This window comes from Lepidochelys kempii, chromosome 7, assembly GCF_965140285.1.
Source record: "Lepidochelys kempii isolate rLepKem1 chromosome 7, rLepKem1.hap1, whole genome shotgun sequence".
In the NCBI taxonomy this organism is placed as follows: domain Eukaryota; kingdom Metazoa; phylum Chordata; order Testudines; family Cheloniidae; genus Lepidochelys; species Lepidochelys kempii.
In genome coordinates, this window is record NC_136386.1 from 80935183 (window position 1) to 80955311 (window position 20129).

Sequence of the window (20129 nt, forward strand, 5' to 3'; positions counted from 1 at the left end):
GATGTTCCATGGAGATATTTTATATATGTATGAAATGAGGATCCCTCACAGAACGCCATTGTAATCTAAGGGAAAGAGCACTGGAAACCAGAAGGCCATGAGTTCTAAGTTCATCTCTTCTACTCACTGCTGTTCACATTTGTGTACTTTGAAATCCTTACTGCTGATCAATGGCTCATACCCTGATCATCGGGGGGAAGAAAGTATCATATCACCCATAAATTAATGGAAAGATTCTAACAGATCTAGAAATCGAACCCACGTCTTAATTATGACAGACTGAATTTTCATACACTCAGGTAACACTGCCTCTCAGACAGAATGTGCCAGATCTATTTATTGTAACCACTGCTTTTGCCATTAGACCACACTCCCATCCAAATAGCAGGAACAGAACCCAGGAATCTGGAAGGCCAACATTTTTCTGCTCTATAGAAAGTTATTGTATAATCCATGGGTAAAGTGTGGGTCACATTCTCCTCTAGGAGCTGGTCCACAGAGGATGAGACACCTTTAGTTTAAGTGGGAAAGATCTGTGCAGAGAATTTGAAGATCCAGACTTAAAATCCCACTATCAAACACATCTTTTATGTTTGCAAATGGTGGAATTTTTGTTTTTCTAGTTTTCTTCTTAAACAACTGTTATTTTAAATTGACACATGTATCAATCAAATCAAATGTGTGCAAACTACAAACTATATCATCTAGATAACCAAAACTATCATCTAACCTAATGCCAGTCATAACCCCCTCCATAACAGCAGCATCCACTGTGTACCAATCTGGATGTAATAGGTCAGCCTGCTCCTGGTTTAATTAGCCCTGCCCTACCATACCTCTGCTGGTTATAAGACTTAAAAAGGGAGGCATCCCAGCAATTTGGGGCTGGTGGTGGAGTAGAGCAGTTAAGCTGGAAATCAAAGCTAGTTCCCATGGCAGGTCCCTGGAACAAGGAGCCAAGGTCAAGGGAGGCAGACCTGGGGCTGGTGTTTCACAAAGAGAACAGGGAACTGAAGAGAAGCCCAGGAGGGGTGGAAGACCATTATGTTTTAGTGGAACCTGGACTTCCAGGAGGGAAAACCGGGGGAGTCAGTGACATGTTAAGAGTGAGGAGAATCTGTTCAACCTTTTAGATGTCTATACACATATCCAAGGAGTATGAGGTATAAAAGCAAGAACTGGAAGTATTAGTATACAACCTAAATTATTACTTAAATGGCATCACTGAGATTTGGTGAGATAAGTCTCCTGGTTGGAATATTGGTATAGAAGGAATAGCTTGTTTAGTTCAGGAAGAACAGGAAGTGGGGAAAGGGAGTTGATGTTGCATTGTACATCAAGAATATATACACTTGTTCTGAGGTCCAGAAAAAAAAGGCAAACCAGATGACAGTCTATGGGTGAAAGTAGGAGGTGTGTGGTACAGGGAGGGGACAAAGATGATATCACAGTAGGGGTCTACTATAGACCACCAAATCAGGAGGAGGTGGAGGATGAACAGGGGGATAGCACACAGGGAAGTCAGAGGAAAGAAGAAGCGAGCATTAATTCTTAGGGTGAGCGGGCAAGCTTGTTTCTGTGTGGTTTTTCTTTTAGCTTACTTAAAATTTAGAGTATGGTTGTGTGTGTTTGGCGACTGTGTGGAAATGGGATCCAGAGGCCTCCTAGCTGGCAGCTGAATGGGCACTAACAAGGCTTTAGCCTCCTGCACTTTGATCACCCTTCCCCTGTGTGTTAACGAGGGGGCAGGGCTGACCCAAGAAAGAAGGGCTTAATACACAGGCACTAAGCAACCACGGGGAGCTAGCAAACAAGAGTTTGAGAGGGAGGCTTTAGGAGAGAGAAAGTATAAAACTCAGCATGGTTCAAAAAGGCCACATAGCCAGTGACAACACTGCTCCTTGCTCCACTTCCTGTGCCTATGTCCAGACAGGGAACCCAACCATGGATGCCTTTTCCCAGGCCCTGCTGTGGATTTGCAGAGACTGTGGCCTTCATTTCCCTGTTGCATCCAGTGGGAAAGGTTCCGTCTGGTAGAATCACTCAGGAAGCAGGTGAGAGAGCTACAGGAAGAGGTGGCTAGGGTGAGGAGCATCCATGCACATGAGGAATTAACTGAAAATATGCATATGGAGATCTCCAAGGTTGAGGAAGAAGTCCATCTGGAAAGGACTACAGTAGTTTCACCAGGGGAGGAGGAAACTGCTCCTTCACAGGGAGGAGGCTGGCTGCTGGTTACTTCCGGTAGCAGACACCACTCAATCCCTGCTCCCAAAACTGCTCCAAACTAAATGAGGGTCAGCAATATAATATTGTTGCAAAAAAAAAACCCTAAACATCATTATGGGATGTATTAGCAGGAGTGTTGTAAGTAAGACATGAGACGTAATTTTTCCACTCTACTCAACACTGGTGAGTCCTCACCTGGGGTCTTTGGTCCAGTTTTTTGGCACCATGCTTTAGGAAAGACATGAACAAATTGGAGACAGAGTCCAGAGAAGAGCAACAAAAGTGATAAACGGTTTAGAAAACCTGACCTATGAAAAAAAAGGTTAAAAACCTGGGCATGTTTTAGTATTGAGAAAAGAAAACTGAGGGAGGACCTAATAACAGTCTTCAGAAACGTTAAGGACTGTTATAAAGAGGATGTGATCAATAGTTCTCCATGTCCACTGAAGATAGGATGAGAAGTAATGGGCTTAATATACAGCAAGGGAGTTTTTCCTACTATCTACCTATAAAGATAATAAAGCTCTGGAATACTCTTCCAAGTAAAGTTGTGGAATCCCCCTCATTGGAGTTCTTTAAGAATAGGTTGGACAGACACCTGTTAGGGATGGTCTAGATATACTTAGTCCTACAACACTGAAGGGGGCTGGACCAAATGACCTCTCAGGGACCTTCTGGTGATTCTATAAGAATGAACTTGGAACTATTGTTGAAGGTGGTGTTTATTTTGGGACGTTGTGTACCCTGGGAGGGGACTGAACTTTTATGTGGCCTGGCCCTCCAGAAGACGCAGATGGAGGTGACCAATAGAAGGAGGTGACCAAGGGAAAGATGCAGCAGGTCCACATCCAGTCACAAGGGAACACAGTCCTGGGAATTGCTTCTGTGCACATGGGGCTTATTCTGGGGCAGAATGCTAGGACATCCTGCTCATGTAAAACCTTGTTTTGCTTAAGCTTTTGGACATATATGAAACCTTTCAAGAAAAAAAAGAAATTGGGGTTTTACTATACTACTAAAACAACACACTTATGAGCTACTGTGCATACAAACTGAACAGTGCAGCTTCAAGGAATAAAATCCCAGGATACAGGAAAATATCGGACTGGAGTGTGTTATTACATCAGACAATGGAAGTTTAATGCTTCCTCTGCTCAATATTAAGGCAGTAGGAGCTACCTTGTGCATTTAATGCACAACCCTGTGATAGGATGATGAGGCAGGGACCAAGTTGCTGTGAGAGTCCCAGCATGAATTTCAGGCAACTTGGCATATTGCAGAGAGCGTTTGCCACCTCTTTGCAGGGTAAAGCATATGTCTCCCACCATCCCTAATCATATCTAGTGGATGGGTTCATGGCCTTACCCTCACTCCCTGTTCCCTTGAGGAAGGCTAGCATTGCAAGAACATAGGAAAGCATAGTGCTTATGCTCTCCAGCCTTTCAGACTCAGACACTATGATCTCATCTACAATGGCATTTTTCTTAAATTTCTCCCAATTTCCACTGCCATTAATGTAGCTCCACCAGTGGGAGCAACAATAAAAGCACTAAAAAATAAGTCCGTTACAGCTTTATCACTGTCATCCATACCCATTCTGAGCAGATTTGATAGCATAGTGGCAAAAGTTCCATCCATCAGTTTACACTAGCGCTTCCACCTTTGCTATCACAAGTTATTTTAGTAGTAGTGCAGCTCTTGGAGAATTTAAGAAAAATACCAACATAGAAACATCTAATCTCACACACTGTAGCTGAACTGGAAAATCCTTGCTGTGCAAGGTCAAAGGGTTACAACATTCTGCCCACTAAAATGCTCTACGTCAGCAGATGCTAAAGCCAGATCTGAAACCCAGAATTAATAGTTTTGCTAGCTAAAAATCAAATGATACCATTAAAGATAAGTGTAGCCTATTCAGAGACTACAAATACTTGAAGGAAATTCTTGATGTGTCAAATGACTGTTTTTTTTAAAGATGCCTTTAGAAATACTGGCTAGTCTTAAGTGTAAACAAGCTGTTAACTTTAAATATCTATGATCTTGTTCTATAATATGCCAAGAGTGCTAATAATATTCGTTTAACAATGAGAATACAAGAATCAGTGTCTGTTCCCTACTGCCATTTGGAATCCTAGGTAGAGGAGAATTTTTGAGATTCCTAGTGTTTAGAGTTATGTACTGCCTTCTTTCCTTATGCAAGAGGCTCACTGATATCTGGTAGGAAGATTCAGCTGGTCTACTAATTCAGTGTATCCCAACTCACTAATGTCATTACCTGTATCTAAAAAGGTGTTATGTAAATTAACAGAAAACCAATAAACAGACTGATCATTGTTATTGTGTGGTGTAAATACAGAGGACAAATTCAAAATTATAAACCTATTGGAAATGATCAAAGTGCATATTCCAGTCAGGGCTAAAGTTACCCCATCCTAGACAAGGAATTTGGTTCTGCCACATGGAAGGTATTTCCAAGATACATTGAGACAATAGGAATACAATTTACAGAGAAAGTAAACAAGACCATCAAGTCAACAAGGGGAGGAAATAACCACTCAGCATCCCAGCAAAGGGAGGAAATCACAGGAAACAGATGAATATGCATTTTAGCAAACACCAGCAGGCAAAGAAACCAGTAGACTATGTCGCTTTCCCCACACTTGAATGAAATTTACTCGGGGGAAGTGGTAATCTTCAAAAGAATCCATTTGAAAGATTCAGTGGACTATAAAAGAAAGGATGAAGACTCCCAGTTATCTTTCACCTCAGAAGACAAAGGAACCAAACAGTTTATGGAGATCCTGACCAGAGGGGTTGGTCAGCATTCTTGCCGGAAGGTAGCATGATGAGAATCTTACCTTGAACCAAGAGTGTAGTTTTGTTAAGTCTTAGGGTACATCTACAGTACAAAATTATTTCAAAATTATTCTATTCGAATTTTTGGAAGCAATTTTATACATTCGGTCTTGTGTGTCCCCACTAAAGCACGTGAATTCAGCGGAGTGTGTCCACAGTACCAAGGCTAGCATCGAATGTCGGAGTGATGCACTGTGGGCAGCTATCCCACAGTTCCCGCTGTCCCCGCCGCCCATTCGAATTCTGGGTTAAGCTCCCAGTGCATGATGGGGCAAAAACATTCTAGCGGGTATTTCTGGGTGTGTGTCATCAGTCACTCCTCCCTCTGTTAAAACTACGGCAGACAATCGTTTCCGCCTTTTTGGCGTGCAGACGCCATACTGCTTTCAGCAGACAGTGCAGTATGGTGCACCGCTTCTCTCCTGGTACTATGAATCCACCTCGCATTTCCTCTCATCTTTCTATGTAATCTCTATACATATCTACTCTTTCTCTTCCTCATCGACTGCTTCTGCTGCCAACTCTGCTCGGCCATTGTGAACCAAGCAGCACAGCTTCCGCCACCAACTCTGCTCTCCCGCTCTTGCCATGCTACCAAGCTTCTTCATGTTGTCTGTCCTGGGCTCCTGCCACCTTGAAAGCTACAGAAGACAACCATTTCCCACCTTTTTTTGGCTATCGTGAACTGAACAGCACCTCTTCCCCTGCCACTCTGCTCTCCTACGTTTCGTGCCCTTTTTCCAGGATTACCCGTGCAGGCGCCATAGCGTGGAAAGCATGGAGCCCGCTCAGAGCTCCGCTGCAGTTTTGACCATTGTAAATACCTCACACATTATCCAGTGGTATGTGCAGGACCTACAAAACTGGGCAAGGAAGTGACGATAGCGCGATTACTATACTGAAGAGGACATGGACACAGACGTTCCTAGAAGCGCGGCATGTGGCAACTGGAAGATCATGATGGCGTTCGGCCAGGTTCATGCCGTGGAACGCCGATTCTGGGCCCGGGAAACAAGCACAGACTGGTGGGACCGCATAGTGTTGCAGGTATGGGATGATTCCCAGTGGCTACGAAACTTTCGTATGTGTAGGGCCACTTTCATGGAACTTTGTGACTTGCTGTCCCCTGCCCTGAAGCGCAAAGACACCAAAATGAGAGCAGCCCTCACAGTTGAGAAGCAAGTGGCCATAACCCTGTGGAAGCTTGCAATGCCCAAGAGCTACCAGTCAGTCGGGAATCAGTTTGGAGTGGGCAAATCTACTGTGGGGGCTGCTGTGCTGCAAGTAGCCAACGCAATCATTGACCAGCTGCTATCAAGGGTAGTGACTTTGGGAAATATGCAGACCATTGTGGATGGCTTTAATGTGCTGGGGTTCCCTAACTGCAGCAAGGCGATAGACAGAACACATCCCTATCTTGGCCCCGGAACATCAGGGCAGCCAGTACGTAAACTGCAAGGGGTACTCTTCCATGGTGCTGCAAGCACTGGTGGATCACAAGGGATGTTTCACCAACATCAATGTGGGATGGACGGGAAAGGTGCATGACATTCGCATCTTCAGGAACTCTGGTCTGTTTGAACAGCTGCAGGAAGGGACTTACTTTCAAGACCAGAAAATTACTGTTGGGGATGTTAAAATGACTATAGTTATCCTCAGGAACCCAGCCTACCCATTAACACCATAGCTCATGAAGCCGTACACAGACACCCTGGACAGTAGTAAGGAACAGTTCAACTATAGGCTGAGCAAGTGCAGAATAATGGTAGAATGTGCTTTTGGATGTCTGAAAGTGCGCTGGTGCAGTTTACTGGCTCGGTTAGATTTCAGCACAACCAATATTCTAATTGTAACTGCTGCTTGTTGTGTGCTCCACAATATCTGCGAGAGTAAGGGGAAGACATTTATGGTGGGGTGGGAGGTTGAGGCAACTCGCCTGGCAGCCAATTTCGCACAGCCAGACAACAGGGCTATTAGAAGAGTGCTATTAGAAGAGGGCACGCTGCGCATCATAGAAGCCTTGAAAGCCAGTTGCATGACTGGCCAGGGTACGGTGTGACAGTTGTGTTTGTTTCTCTTGAAGTTACCCGCCCCCTATGTATATGAAAGGAAATAAAGTCACAATTGTTTAAAAACTGTTCTTTATTATTTGTTGCACAACACATTGAGAGAAATCAGAAGGTAGACCGGGGCGGGGGGGTAATTGGGTTAGGGGGCTGGAGAAGGAGGGAAGAAGAAGTCCAGAAACCAAATCAAAATTTCAGATATGCCAGCTTTCTTCTGCTTGTGCAGTCCTCTGGGGTTTAGTGTGTGGGTCCCCGTAGCGACCCACCCTCCCCCCCCGTGTTCTTGGGCATCTGGGTGAGGAGGCTATGGAACTTGGGGAGGAGGGAGGGCGATTATATAGGGGCTGCAGAAGCAGTCTGTGGTCTTGCTGCCTTTCCTGCATAGATCCACCATACAGCGGAGCATGTCAGTTTGCTTCCCCATGAGCTTGACCATACCATCCTGCATGCTCTCATTGCGTGTGTCCCTCCTCTCTGTGTGTTCATTTAATGCTTTACGGGACTCCGCAGTCGTTTGCCTCCACGCATTCAGCTGGCCCTATCTGTGTGGAAGGACTGCATTAGCTCGGTGAACATGTCGTCGCGAGTTCGTTTTTTCCACCTTCTAATCTGGACCAGCCTCTGGGACGGAGTAGATAGGGGCCACGTTGAAACATTTGCACCTGCAGGAGGAGAAAAAATGGAGGGTAGTATTTTTAAAGATACATTTTAGAGAACAAAGGGGACACACTTTCTCAGTGAAACAGGCAATTCAGAGTACACCGCACATGTTCTTTCTGTACAAGGTCGCATTTTGCCTCTTATACTGAAGTGCCTTCCACTTTAGTGTGAGTAAGCCATCACATGCAGCCGGGCAACAGAATTCAGCTTGCAGGCAGCCATGGTAAACCCTAGGGGCATGCGGGGTTCTGCTTCTTCCCTATTCATTTCAATGCTTTCAAACTGCAGGGCCCCCTTTCCCATAGCAAGCAATGCCTGGGGGTTTGCCATATAAAAGGAGGGCCTGCAGGCTCTCTGGGATGATCGCTTCATACAACACCGCCCCCCCCCACCCCACCCCACACCCACCACATGGGTCCGATGAGTCTCTGAGCAGGGATGAGCCCTTTAAACTAAACACGAACAGCCCAGCGCAGCTGGGTTTCCTCCCACACCCCACCACATGGCTCCGATCAGGCTCTCACTCACCAGCAGTGCCTTCTCCAGTGTCATGGTCCGGGAGCCCATCTTGGGAGTGGGGGGAGGCTGTTGCCTCCAGCGTTAAGACTAGTTCCTGGCTAGGGGTGGAAATGGATTCCCCACTTGCCACCTGTGCACTGTCCTCCTCCTCCTCCTCTTCCTCATCCTCCTCACTCTGTGCAACTCCCCCCTTGCAGGTGTCTACGGACAGTGGTGGAGTAGTGGTGGCGTCACCCCCCATAATTGCATGCAGCTCACGGTAGAAGCAGCATGTATGGCGCTGTGACCCAGAGTGCCCATTCGGCTCCCTGGCTTTTTGGTACGCTTGCCTGAGCTCCTTGATTTTTGTACAACACTGCTCTGTGCCCCTGGAGTAGCCTCTTTCCATCATGGCCCTGGAGACTTTAGCATATGTATTTGCGTTTCTTTTTTTGGAACATAGTTCTGCCATAACAGATTCATCTCCCCAACATGCGATGAGATCCAGTACCTCCTGTTCAGACCATGCTGGAGCTCGTCTATGAATCCGGGACTGCGTGGTCTCTTGTGATGGTGGACTCTGAATGGTCGCCTGTGCTGATGGTCACCTGTGCTTATGGTGACCAAACAGGAAATGAAATTCAAAAGTTCCTGGGGCTTTTACTGCCTACCTGGCTAGTGCAGCAGAGTTGAGAGTGTTGTTCAGAGCGGTTACAAGGGAGCATTCTGGGATAGCTCCCAGAGGCCAATAACGTTGAATTGCGTCCACAGTATCTGTAACCTGGAACTGCGATCTCGATTTTAGTGCTACTCCACTTGCCGAGGTGGAGTACAGAAATAGGATTAAAGAACCCTTTAAATCGAAAAAACCAGTTTGGTCGTGTGGACAGAATCAGTTTTATTTTGAATTAACTCAGCTAATTCTAAAATAACCATGTACTGTAGACCAGGCCTTAGTCTCTAGAAAGCGTTTTTCACTTTATGTGCTTGTAACCATTTCTAACTCTATCTCCTATACTAAAACTCATTTCAGAGCTTATCTCCTTTAGTCAGTAAACTTGTTTTACTTTTGATCTAAACCAATCCAGTGCTGTGTTTGATTTAAAGTAAATGTTAACTCAGTCAATGTGGCAAGCTGCTGGGTATTGTACCTTTAACAGAACAAATGAACCTTAATATCTCTCTGATAAGTCCGGGAGAGGGCTGAACATTGCAGAACACATGGTTTTGGGAAAATTCAGGACTGGGGTATGTTGGGGTCATCTTGCCAGGTGTAACTCAGGGTATGTCTACACTACGAAATTAGGTCGAATTTATAGAAGTCGGTTTTTTTGAAATTGGTTTTATATATTCGAGTGTGTGTGTCCCCACAGAAAATGCTCTAAGTGCATTAAGTGCATTAACTCGGCGGAGTGCTTCCACAGTACCGAGGCAAGCGTCGACTTCCGGAGCGTTGCACTGTGGGTAGCTATCCCACAGTTCCCGCAGTCTCCGCTGCCCATTGGAATTCTGGGTTGATATCCCAATGCCTGATGGGGCTAAAACATTGTCGCGGGTGGTTCTGGGTACATATCGTCAGGACCCCGTTCCCACCCTCCCTCCCCCCGTGAAAGCAAGGGCAGACAATCATTTCGCGCCTTTTTTGTCTGCTGCCAGCCAAAGATGTAAAGGATAGATGGAGTGGGTCAGAACAAGAAATAGACCAGATTTGTTTTGTACTCATTTTCCTCCTCCCCTGTCTAGATCACACTGCAGTCAGTCACAGAGAAGGCGCAGCGAGGTTAATCTAGCCATGTATCAATCAGAGGCCAGGCTAACCTCCTTGTTCCAATAACAACGATAACTTTGGTGCACCATTTCTTATTGGAACCCTCCGTGCAGTCCTGCCTGAAATACTCCTTGATGTACAGGCACACCCTTTGTTGATTTTAGCTCCCTGAAGCCAACCCTGTAAGCCGTGTCGTCAGTCGCCCCTCCCTCCGTCAGAGCAACGGCAGACAATCGTTCCGCGCCTTTTTTCTGTGCGGACGCCATACCAAGGCAAGCATGGAGGCCGCTGAGCTCATTTTGGCAATTAGGAGCACATCAACCACCACACGCATTATCCAGCAGTATATGCAGCACCAGAACATGGCAACGCGACACCGGGCGAGGAGGTGACGTCAGCGCGGTCCCGTGAGTGATCAGGACATGGACACAGATTTCTCTGAAAGCATGGGCCCTGCCAATGCATGCATCATGGTGCTAATGGGGCAGGTTCATGCTGTGGAACGCCGATTCTGGGCTCGGGAAACAAGCACAGACTGGTGGGACCGCATAGTGTTGCAGGTCTGGGACGATTCCCAGTGGCTGCGAAACTTTCGCATGCGTAAGGGCACTTTCATGGAACTTTGTGACTTGCTTTCCCCTGCCCTGAAGCGCATGAATACCAGGATGAGAGCAGCCCTCACAGTTGAGAAGCGAGTGGCGATAGCCCTGTGGAAGCTTGCAACGCCAGACAGCTACCGGTCAGTTGGGAATCAATTTGGAGTGGGCAAATCTACTGTGGGGGCTGCTGTGATGCAAGTAGCTCACGCAATCAAAGATCTGCTGATATCAAGGGTAGTGACCCTGGGAAATGTGCAGGTCATAGTGGATGGCTTTGCTGCAATGGGATTCCCTAACTGTGGTGGGGCTATAGACGGAACCCATATCCCTATCTTGGCACCAGAGCACCAAGCCGGCGAGTACATAAACCGCAAGGGGTACTTTTCGATAGTGCTGCAAGCTCTGGTGGATCACAAGGGACGTTTCACCAACATCAACGTGGGATGGCCGGGAAAGGTGCATGACGCTCGCATCTTCAGGAACTCTGGTCTGTTTCAAAAGCTGCAGGAAGGGACTTTCTTCCCAGACCAGAAAATAACTGTTGGGGATGTTGAAATGCCTATATGTATCCTTGGGGACCCAGCCTACCCCTTAATGCCATGGCTCATGAAGCCGTACACAGGCAGCCTGGACAGTGGTCAGGAGCTGTTCAACTACAGGCTGAGCAAGTGCAGAATGGTGGTAGAATGTGCATTTGGACGTTTAAAGGCGCGCTGGCGCAGTTTACTGACTCGCTTAGACCTCAGTGAAACCAATATTCCCACTGTTATTACTGCTTGCTGTGTGCTCCACAATATCTGTGAGAGTAAGGGGGAGACGTTTATGGCGGGGTGGGAGGTTGAGGCAAATCGCCTAGCTGCTGGTTACGCGCAGCCAGACACCAAGGAGGTTAGAAGAGCTCAGGAGGGCGCGGTACGCATCAGAGAAGCTTTGAAAACCAGTTTCATGACTGGCCAGGCTACAGTGTGAAAGTTCTGTTTGTTTCTCCTTGATGAAACCCCCCGCCCCTTGGTTCACTCTACTTCCCTGTAAGCTAACCACCCTCCCCTCCTCCCTTTAATCACCACTTGCAGAGGCAATAAAGTCATTGCTGCTTCACAGTCATGCATTCGTTATTCATTCATCACACAAATAGGGAGATGACTACCAAGGTATCCCAGGAGGGGTGGTGGAGGAGGGAAGGAAAATGCCACACAGCACTTTAAGCACAGCACTTTAAAAGTTTACAACTTTAAAATTTATTGAATGACAGCCTTCTTTTTTTTGGGCAATCCTCTGTTGTGGAGTGGCTGGTTGGCCGGAGGCCCCCCCACCGCGTTCTTGGGCGTCTGGGTGTGGAGGCTATGGAACTTGGGGAGGAGGGCGGTTGGTTACAGAGGGGCAGCAGTGGCAGTCTGTGCTCCAGCTGCCTTTGCTGCAGCTCAACCATACACTGGAGCATTCTGGTTTGGTCCTGCAGCAGCCTCAGCATTGAATCCTGCCTCCTCTCATCACGCTGCCGCCACATTTGAGCTTCAGCCCTGTCTTCAGCCCGCCACTTACTCTCTTCAGCCCGCCACTTACTCTCTTCAGCCCGCCACCTCTCCTCCCGGTCATTTTGTGCTTTCCTGCACTCTGACATTATTTGCCTCCACGCATTCGTCTGTGCTCTGTCAGTGTGGGAGGACAGCATGAGCTCGGAGAACATTTCATCGCGAGTGCGTTTTTTTTTCTTTCTAAGCTTCACTAGCCTCTGGGAAGGAGAAGATCCTGTGATCATTGAAACACATGCAGCTGGTGGAGAAAAAAAAAGGGACAGCGGTACTTAAAAAGACACATTTTATAAAACAGTCGCTACACTCTTTCAGGGTAAACCTTGCTGTTAACATTACATACATAGCACATGTGCTTTCGTTACAAGGTCGCATTTTGCCTCCTCCCACCGCGTGACTACCCCCTCAACCTTCCCCCCTCCCTGTGGCTAACAGCGGGGAACATTTCTGTTCAGCCACAGGCAAACAGCCCAGCAGGAATGGGCTATACTGAGTGTCCCTGAAGAAAAGCACCCTATTTCAACCAGGTGACCATGAATTATATCTCACTCTCCTGAGGATAACACAGAGAGAGAAAGAACGGATTTTGGTTGAATGCCAGCAAACATACACTGCAATGCTTTGTTCTACAGTGATTCCCGAGTATGTGTTACTGGCCTGGAGTGATAAAGTGTCCTACCATGAAGGACGAAATAAGGCTGCCCTCCCCAGAAACCTTTTGCAAAGGCTTTAGGACTACATCTAGGAGAACCGCAAATGCCAGGGCAAAGTAATCCTTTCACATGCTTGCTTTTAAACCATGTATAGTATTTTAAAAGGTACACTCACCAGAGGTCCCTTCTCCGCCTGCTGGGTCCAGGAGGCAGCCTTGGGTGGGTTCGGGGGGTACTGGCTCCAGGTCTAGCGTGAGAAACAGTTCCTGGCTGTCGGGAAAACCGGTTTCTCCGCTTGCTTGCTGTGAGCTATCTACAACCTCCTCATCATCATCATCTTCTTCGTCCCCAAAACCTGCTTCCGTATTGCCTCCATCTCCATTGAAGGAGTCAAACAACACGGCTGGGGTAGTGGTGGCTGAACCCCCTAAAATGGCATGCAGCTCATCATAGAAGCGGCATGTTTGGGGCTCTGACCCAGAGCGGCTGTTCGCCTCTCTGGTTTTCTGGTAGGCTTGCCTCAGCTCCTTCAGTTTCACGCGGCACTGCTTCGGGTCCCTGTTATGGCCTCTGTCCTTCATGCCCTGGGAGATTTTCACAAAGGTTTTGGCATTTCGAAAACTGGAACGGAGTTCTGATAGCACGGATTCCTCTCCCCAAACAGCGATCAGATCCCGTACCTCCCGTTCGGTCCATGCTGGAGCTCTTTTGCGATTCTGGGACTCCATCATGGTCACCTGTGCTGATGAGCTCTGCATGGTCACCTGCAGCTTGCCACGCTGGCCAAACAGGAAATGAGATTCAAAAGTTCGCGGTTCTTTTCCTGTCTACCTGGCCAGTGCATCTGAGTTGAGAGTGCTGTCCAGAGCGGTCAGAATGGAGCACTCTGGGATAGCTCCCGGAGGCCAATACCATCGAATTGTGTCCACAGTACCCCAAATTCGAGCTGGGAACGTCGATTTAAGCGCTAATCCACTTGTCAGGGGTGGAGTAAGGAAATCGATTTTAAGAGCCCTTTAAGTCGAAATAAAGGGCTTCACTGTGTGGACGGGTGCAGGTTTAAATCGATTTAATGTTGCTAAATTCGACCTAAAGTCCTAGTGTAGACCAGGGCTAAGGGGCCAGAGTGTGGCAATAGTGTAACAAGCAGGCTGTTGGAATCAGGATTGCCGAGTCAGAGTTGCTTAATACACAGGCACGCAGTACATGCTTGTATAATCCCGACACAAGAGCTGCAGCAGAGTATTTTGAGGCACTCAGAGTTACAGGGAAGCCAGTAACAACTGGTCTGGATCACACCCCAAAACATGACACATGCAATGGGGGCTCATGAGTGCATATAATAAAGAACTACAGCATATTTATAGAAATACAGGCTGTGTTCCTCCAATCTCTTACATAAATGAATAGTCCTTTCTCCTATCATCAGAATTAATGGTTTGAGTAAGCACTACTTATGTGAGTGATGATTTGCAGGACTAAGTCCATATGGGATGCAATTCTACAAGAGGACAAAACTACTGTTGACTTCACTAGAAGTTTCACCTGGGTATGGCCTGAGAAAGAGCTACAGAAATGAGTCAAATATGTGCTAACATGCTCCATGCCAGCACTTAAAAAGGTACTGGACTGATTTTCAGAAGTGTTCAGCATCTAGCCAATAGGAGGTACAGGTAGGTACTCAGCATCTTTGAAAATCACACACTATACTGTGCTCTTGAATTATACTATTTTGCTCTTGGATTAAAGGGTCAGAATTTCCTTGGCGTATATGTAAAGAGAAAAGTCACTGGGAATCATTTCTCTCCCTTTATTTCTGTACTTTATAAGCTGATATTTTAAGACAATTCATATTTCAATATATTATTCAATAATAATCTTAGCTTCAAAATATCTTTTCCAGTTAGAAATACCTTGAAGATAATACATATGACATTATACAGAATTTGCCATCTCTTCTTTAACTGCTATCATTAAAATGAAACCCTTTAGCATTTAAAAATAGGCAAAAAAATTCTTCACTTACGCACCAGTTCTGTAGAGAACAAGTGTTCATTAAAGTTGTATACTATAAACAGAAAGTGAAGCCTGCTTATAGTTAGGGCCCTACCAAATTCAGGCTCCAGTTTGGTCAATTTCACAATCACAGGATTTTAAAAATCATATATTTCATGAATTCAGCTTTTTAAATCTGAAATTTCACAGTCTTGTGATTGTAGGGGTCCTAGAGTTGGTGGGGGTCACAAGGTTATTGTAAAAAGAAAAGGAGTACTTGTGGCACCTTAGAGACTAACCACTTTATTAGAGCATAAGCTCTAAATAAATAAATAAATAAATAATAAATTGGTTAGTCTCTAAGGTGCCACAAGTACTCATTTTCTTTTTGCGAATACAGACTAACACGGCTGTTACTCTGAAAGGTTATTGTAGGAGGGGTTGTAGTACTGCTACTCTTACTTTTGTGCTGCTCAGGGCCAGCCCACAACATTTTGGCACCTCAGGTGGGGAGCTCAAATTACACCCCCATACCCCTTTGCTTGGGCCAAAACGTTGAAAGGTCTCAGTTCTGCCTTCTTCCTGTTCTACTCCTCTCATGGTACTGCTCTGCTACCTACCCCAATAAAGGAGAACTAATAACTTAAAATGCCTTGTTCAAAAATTTTAAGTAACACTTAACTTTCAAATACCTGAACAGCAAATGTAACTTTTCTTGTCTGCACAGTACACACTGGCATTTTTATCTGTTTGAATAATCAAAGTGGTGTTTTCCATGCCTTCTTGGCTGCAAAAGTTTGAACTGCTTCCTGAAGGTCCACAGTCTGGACCAGCTCCTGCTCTAGTGAGATGGTTGCAAGGCCAACCAGCCTCTCCTGTGTCATTGTGGAGCATAGATGTGTTTTTATTAGTTGCCAGTGGAGAACACAGCTTCTACAAGCTGAAGTTGTTACAAGAAGTGTTAGAAGTATGCGCAGAGCAACAAAAGCATTTGGAAAGAGGGTGGTCATCTTATTTGTGCACATATATTCCAGAACAGCCTTTGGAGTTGATCCTGCTGAAATGTATCTTGAAAGGGCTTTCAGTTCATCACCTAAATCATTCGCATCAATATTGCACATGTCATCATGTCTCAACACTGTCTCTAGTGCCCTGCATTGCTGGCGTAGGTCTTCTTCAGGTATAGTGAGGAGTTTTGGAATATCATACAACATCCCAAATATACTGCTGTGTTCCTTGAGCTGCATGAAACATTCTTCAACTGACTGTATTGCACAATCTAGCACTGGGTTAAAAAATTCAACTTTGAATTGTTGTTTGGGGTCTCTTATGGGATTATCCCATGCCTCATAATCAAAATGTCTTCTTCTTCAGTTACTCTTGTATTCTTGAATGGGTGGGAAAATAGCTTCAGTGTGAAGTTCCCCTGCCAATTTCTGTGCACTCTTCAGAACATTTTGAAATCCCTCATCTGACCAGTAAGACTGCAGGTATGACTTTGCTTTCTCCCGTTGTTCCATTCCTCCAGATATATCAAGGTCAACACCTTGAAGTCTCTTGATTACAACATTTATTTCAAACAGCATGTCATGCCACAACATTAGCCACACAGAAATTTGAAGTTATGCATGTTTCTGGTGATTCCATTTCCCTCTGCCACTGTTCTCCGACGAACAGTTCCTGTCATAGCATTATCCTCCATAATGGCAACTATGGAATCATCTATCTTCCCAATTTCGTGTTTGATAGGCTTTATCACCTCCACTCGACTTTTCCACAGTGTGGCACTCAGTGGTTTCAGTGTCAGAGAGGGTGTTCCCAGATGTTGCTTCAAAATTTGCCATCGATGAGTTGATGCAGAGAAAAAATACATAGATGCTTTGAATTACGTTAAAAAGTTCAGCAGCCTCACTAAAAGCAGATGCTGCATCACTGACCACCAAGTTCAATGAATGAGAACTACCTGGGACAAAAAATATTGAGGGTTTAACTCTTAGATCCGTGTTTGCACTCCTCTGTTCTTTCCTCTCATGTTGGCACCATTATTGTAGCCCTGACCTCTCATGTCAGCTATCGCAATTCCCGTATCTTCCAGCTTTTTAAAAAGCACATTTGTCATACCAGCTCCTGAGGTATCATCAATGTCAATAAATTCTAGAGAATGCTTTCTGACAGTCACCACTGAAGGGACATTGTCATAAATATAAAGGGAAGGGTAAACCCCTTTGAAGCCCCTCCTGGCCAGGGGAAAGCTCCTCTCACCTGTAAAGGGTTAAGAAGCTAAAGGTAACCTCGCTGGCACCTGACCAAAATGACCAATGAGGAGACAAGATACTTTCAAAAGCTGGGAGGAGGAAGGGAAACAAAGGGTCTGTGTGTCTGTCTGTATGCTGGGTTTCTGCTGGGGATAGACCAGGAATGGAGTCGTAGAACTTTTAGTAAGTAATCTAGCTAGGTATGTGTTAGATTATGATTTCTTTAAATGGCTGAGAAAAGAATTGTGCTGAATAGAATAACTATTTCTGTCTGTGTATCTTTTTTGTACCTTCAGGTTTTCCCTAGAGGGGTTCTCTATGTTTTTGAATCTAATTACCCTGTAAGATATCTACCATCCTGATTTTACAGGGGGGATTTCTTTATTTCTATTTACTTCTATTTTTATTAAAATTCTTCTTGTAAGAAACTGAATGCTTTTTCATTGTTCTCAGATCCAAGGGTTTGGGTCTGTGGTCACCTATGCAAATTGGTGAGGCTTTTTATCCAACATTTCCCAGGAAAGGGGGGGGTGCAAGTGTTGGGAGGATTGTTCATTGTTCTTAAGATCCAAGGGTCTGGGTCTGTAGTCACCTAGGCAAATTGGTGAGGCTTTTTACCAAACCTTGCCCAGGAAGTGGGGTGCAAGGTTTTGGGAAGTATTTTGGGGGGAAAGACGCGTCCAAACAGCTCTTCCCCAGTAACCAGTATTAGTTTGGTGGTGGTAGCGGCCAATCCAAGGACAACGGGTGGAATATTTTGTACCTTGGGGAAGTTTTGACCTAAGCTGGGAAAGATAAGCTTAGGAGGTTTTTCATGCAGGTCCCCACATCTGTACCCTAGAGTTCAGAGTGGGGGAGGAACCTTGACAGACATTTTCACTAGGTTCTGTTGTTGTTACAAAATGCACCATTAAAGTCATTTGTTCCATATGGCTCATGTCAGTAACTGTATTATCTCATTTTGAATTGTTTTTCCAAGGTAGTGGTGTATGTACATTTCTTGGGTGGTGACTCTTCTTAGATGATCCTGGAGTACAGCATCAAACTCAGCCATCACCACCACAATTTTAAGGAAGTTCCCATTGTTTGGCACATACAGCTGATCTAAGTGCCACACAGTGCTAGGTTTTGGGTAGCAAGCATTCTCACAATGGCAATGAGCCTTTTCAGAACGTTTTACCAGTAAAGAGACTCTAATGCAATCTTCTCTTGATGTTGATCATCTATGGTGGCCTTTAACCTCAGTGTCATCTCAAGTTCTTTCCACCTATGGAATGCTCTCTGGTGATTTGCTGCCTTCTCATGGCATGCCAGATTTCTAGCCACATTTTTCCAGTCCTTTGTTCCTGAAGAACCCAATGTAGCTGGAACTTTACACTGGAAAAGTTTGCAACAAAAACAGTGTGCAGCATTCTGGGGTTTTTTAGTACGTAAGCCATGGCCTCTCCACTTTATCACCACTGGGGATTTCACGCCAGTAATGTGCTGGATGGAAACTTCTATTTTCATTGCCTTGGTGGAACATGAAGTTTTTCACTTGCTGTGGCCCATGCAATACAAGGAAGTCCCTCAGGCTACTGCTCAAGTGGGTCCACAAACCTGGATCATCTAGGCTTAAGGAACTAAATTCAGCAGCAGCTGTTTCTTGCACTTCCACCACACTCTTCTCTGATCTACACTTTTCTTCAGGAATGTGCATGGTTACATCCATTTGAGATGGAGATATGGATGCTGCAGTAGCTGCAAGGTCACCTGCACTCTGACGAACTAGAAGATCAGCCATCTCCTCACCACTCACATCCTCACGGGGGCCGGAAAGCTCACCCTGAACATTTGTGTCTATGTATCTCAGGAGAGCTCCATCCTGCTTAAATAGAAAAGCTTCCTTTACTTTCTTTCGTTTTCTGAATGCTGCCCCAGAGGGGCGTTTTCTTCTTTCACTCGTGACTGCTGTTCTGTGCCAGCTATAGGGGCTCTCAACACTCAATTGAAGGGGACAAATAAGCAGGCTGGTAGCAGGGCCTGAGTGAGGGAAGATATCAGCCTCTTAAGGGCCTAACTGGCTACTACTACTTCAGTTGACTGCCTGTTCTCCTCAAGTGGGTTCAGGGAAGCAGCAGGAAACAGGAAGCTCCCTGAGAAGCTGGTATTAATCTGTCCAGGCTCCTAAGGGTGCTAGAGAGGTACACAAGAGGCTCTTCCTCCTCTCTCTCCCTGCAGCTCCTGCTGCTTTCTCTTATTCTCTCTCACCTTTTCTCCTGCCTGCCTGCCTATGTCTCTTGTGCCCTCCTTCCTCCAGCACAGCACTCCACCATCTCTGTGCATCTAGAGCAGAGAGAATACATATGCACCAGTAGCAGACACAATTTTCTACACTCTGGGTCCTAGGGCTTCCCCCCCCCCAATGTCTGGCCCTGGCACTGCTGCAGGAGGAGGCTGCCTTTAGAGCTGGGTAGCTGGTCAGCAGTGGCTGCAGGCCGGGAGCCCAGCTCTAAAGGTAGAGCCACCACCAGCAGCAGTGCAGAAGAAAGGATGGTATTGCCAGCCTGCTGGTGGGGTATTCCCTTCAGAGCTGGGCGCTCAGCCAACCACTACCACTCTCCAGCCACCCAGCTCTGAAGGCAGAGCAGAAGTAAGGGTGGCAATACCATGAGCCCCCTAAAATAACCTTGCAACCCCCCTGTAATTCCCTTTTGGGTCAGGACCCCCAATTTGAGAAACACTGGTCTCCCCCATGAAATCAGTGTAGTGTAGGATGGCTTAGTGGGTGTTGGTCCTGCTTTAAGAAGGGGATTGGACAAGATGACCTCCTGAGGTCTCTTCCAACCCTAACAGTCTATGAAAAGCACACAAGACCAGATTTCATGGTTGGAGACCTGATTTCCACAGTCTGTGATGCATTTTTCATGGTTGTGAATTTGATAGGGCCCTATTTACAGTTAATTCAGTTTAGTGAAATTTTAATTCTAGCATGAAATTCAGTTCAGCATGAAATTCAGCCCTATGTACTGAACTAAA

The 20129-nt window shown here is 45.9% G+C and overlaps 2 protein-coding genes across 2 annotated transcripts in view; both read right to left on the reverse strand.

The window, feature by feature from the left end:
* Nucleotides 1-20129, reverse strand: part of CTNNA3 (catenin alpha 3) — a 917365-nt gene that overhangs the window by 869758 nt on the left and 27478 nt on the right. The window lies entirely within an intron of this gene.
* On the reverse strand, nucleotides 11908-13506 carry LOC140915338 (uncharacterized). Its single transcript, XM_073354922.2, has 2 exons — nucleotides 13037-13506; nucleotides 11908-12449 (listed from the first exon to the last, which is right to left on the reverse strand). The coding sequence occupies exons 1-2, from the start codon at nucleotides 13440-13442 to the stop codon at nucleotides 11908-11910; spliced, it is 948 nt and encodes a 315-aa protein (XP_073211023.2). The 5' UTR covers nucleotides 13443-13506.

Bases quoted from the DNA above. Each gene is read 5' to 3' on its own strand.
- LOC140915338 (XM_073354922.2), bottom strand. From the start codon at position 13,442: ATGAAGGACAGAGGCCATAACAGGGACCCGAAGCAGTGCCGCGTGAAA. The intron at 12,450-13,036 runs GTGAGTGTACCT...TTTCTCCACCAG, and splicing joins AGGCGGAGAAGGGACCTCTG to CTGCATGTGTTTCAATGATC.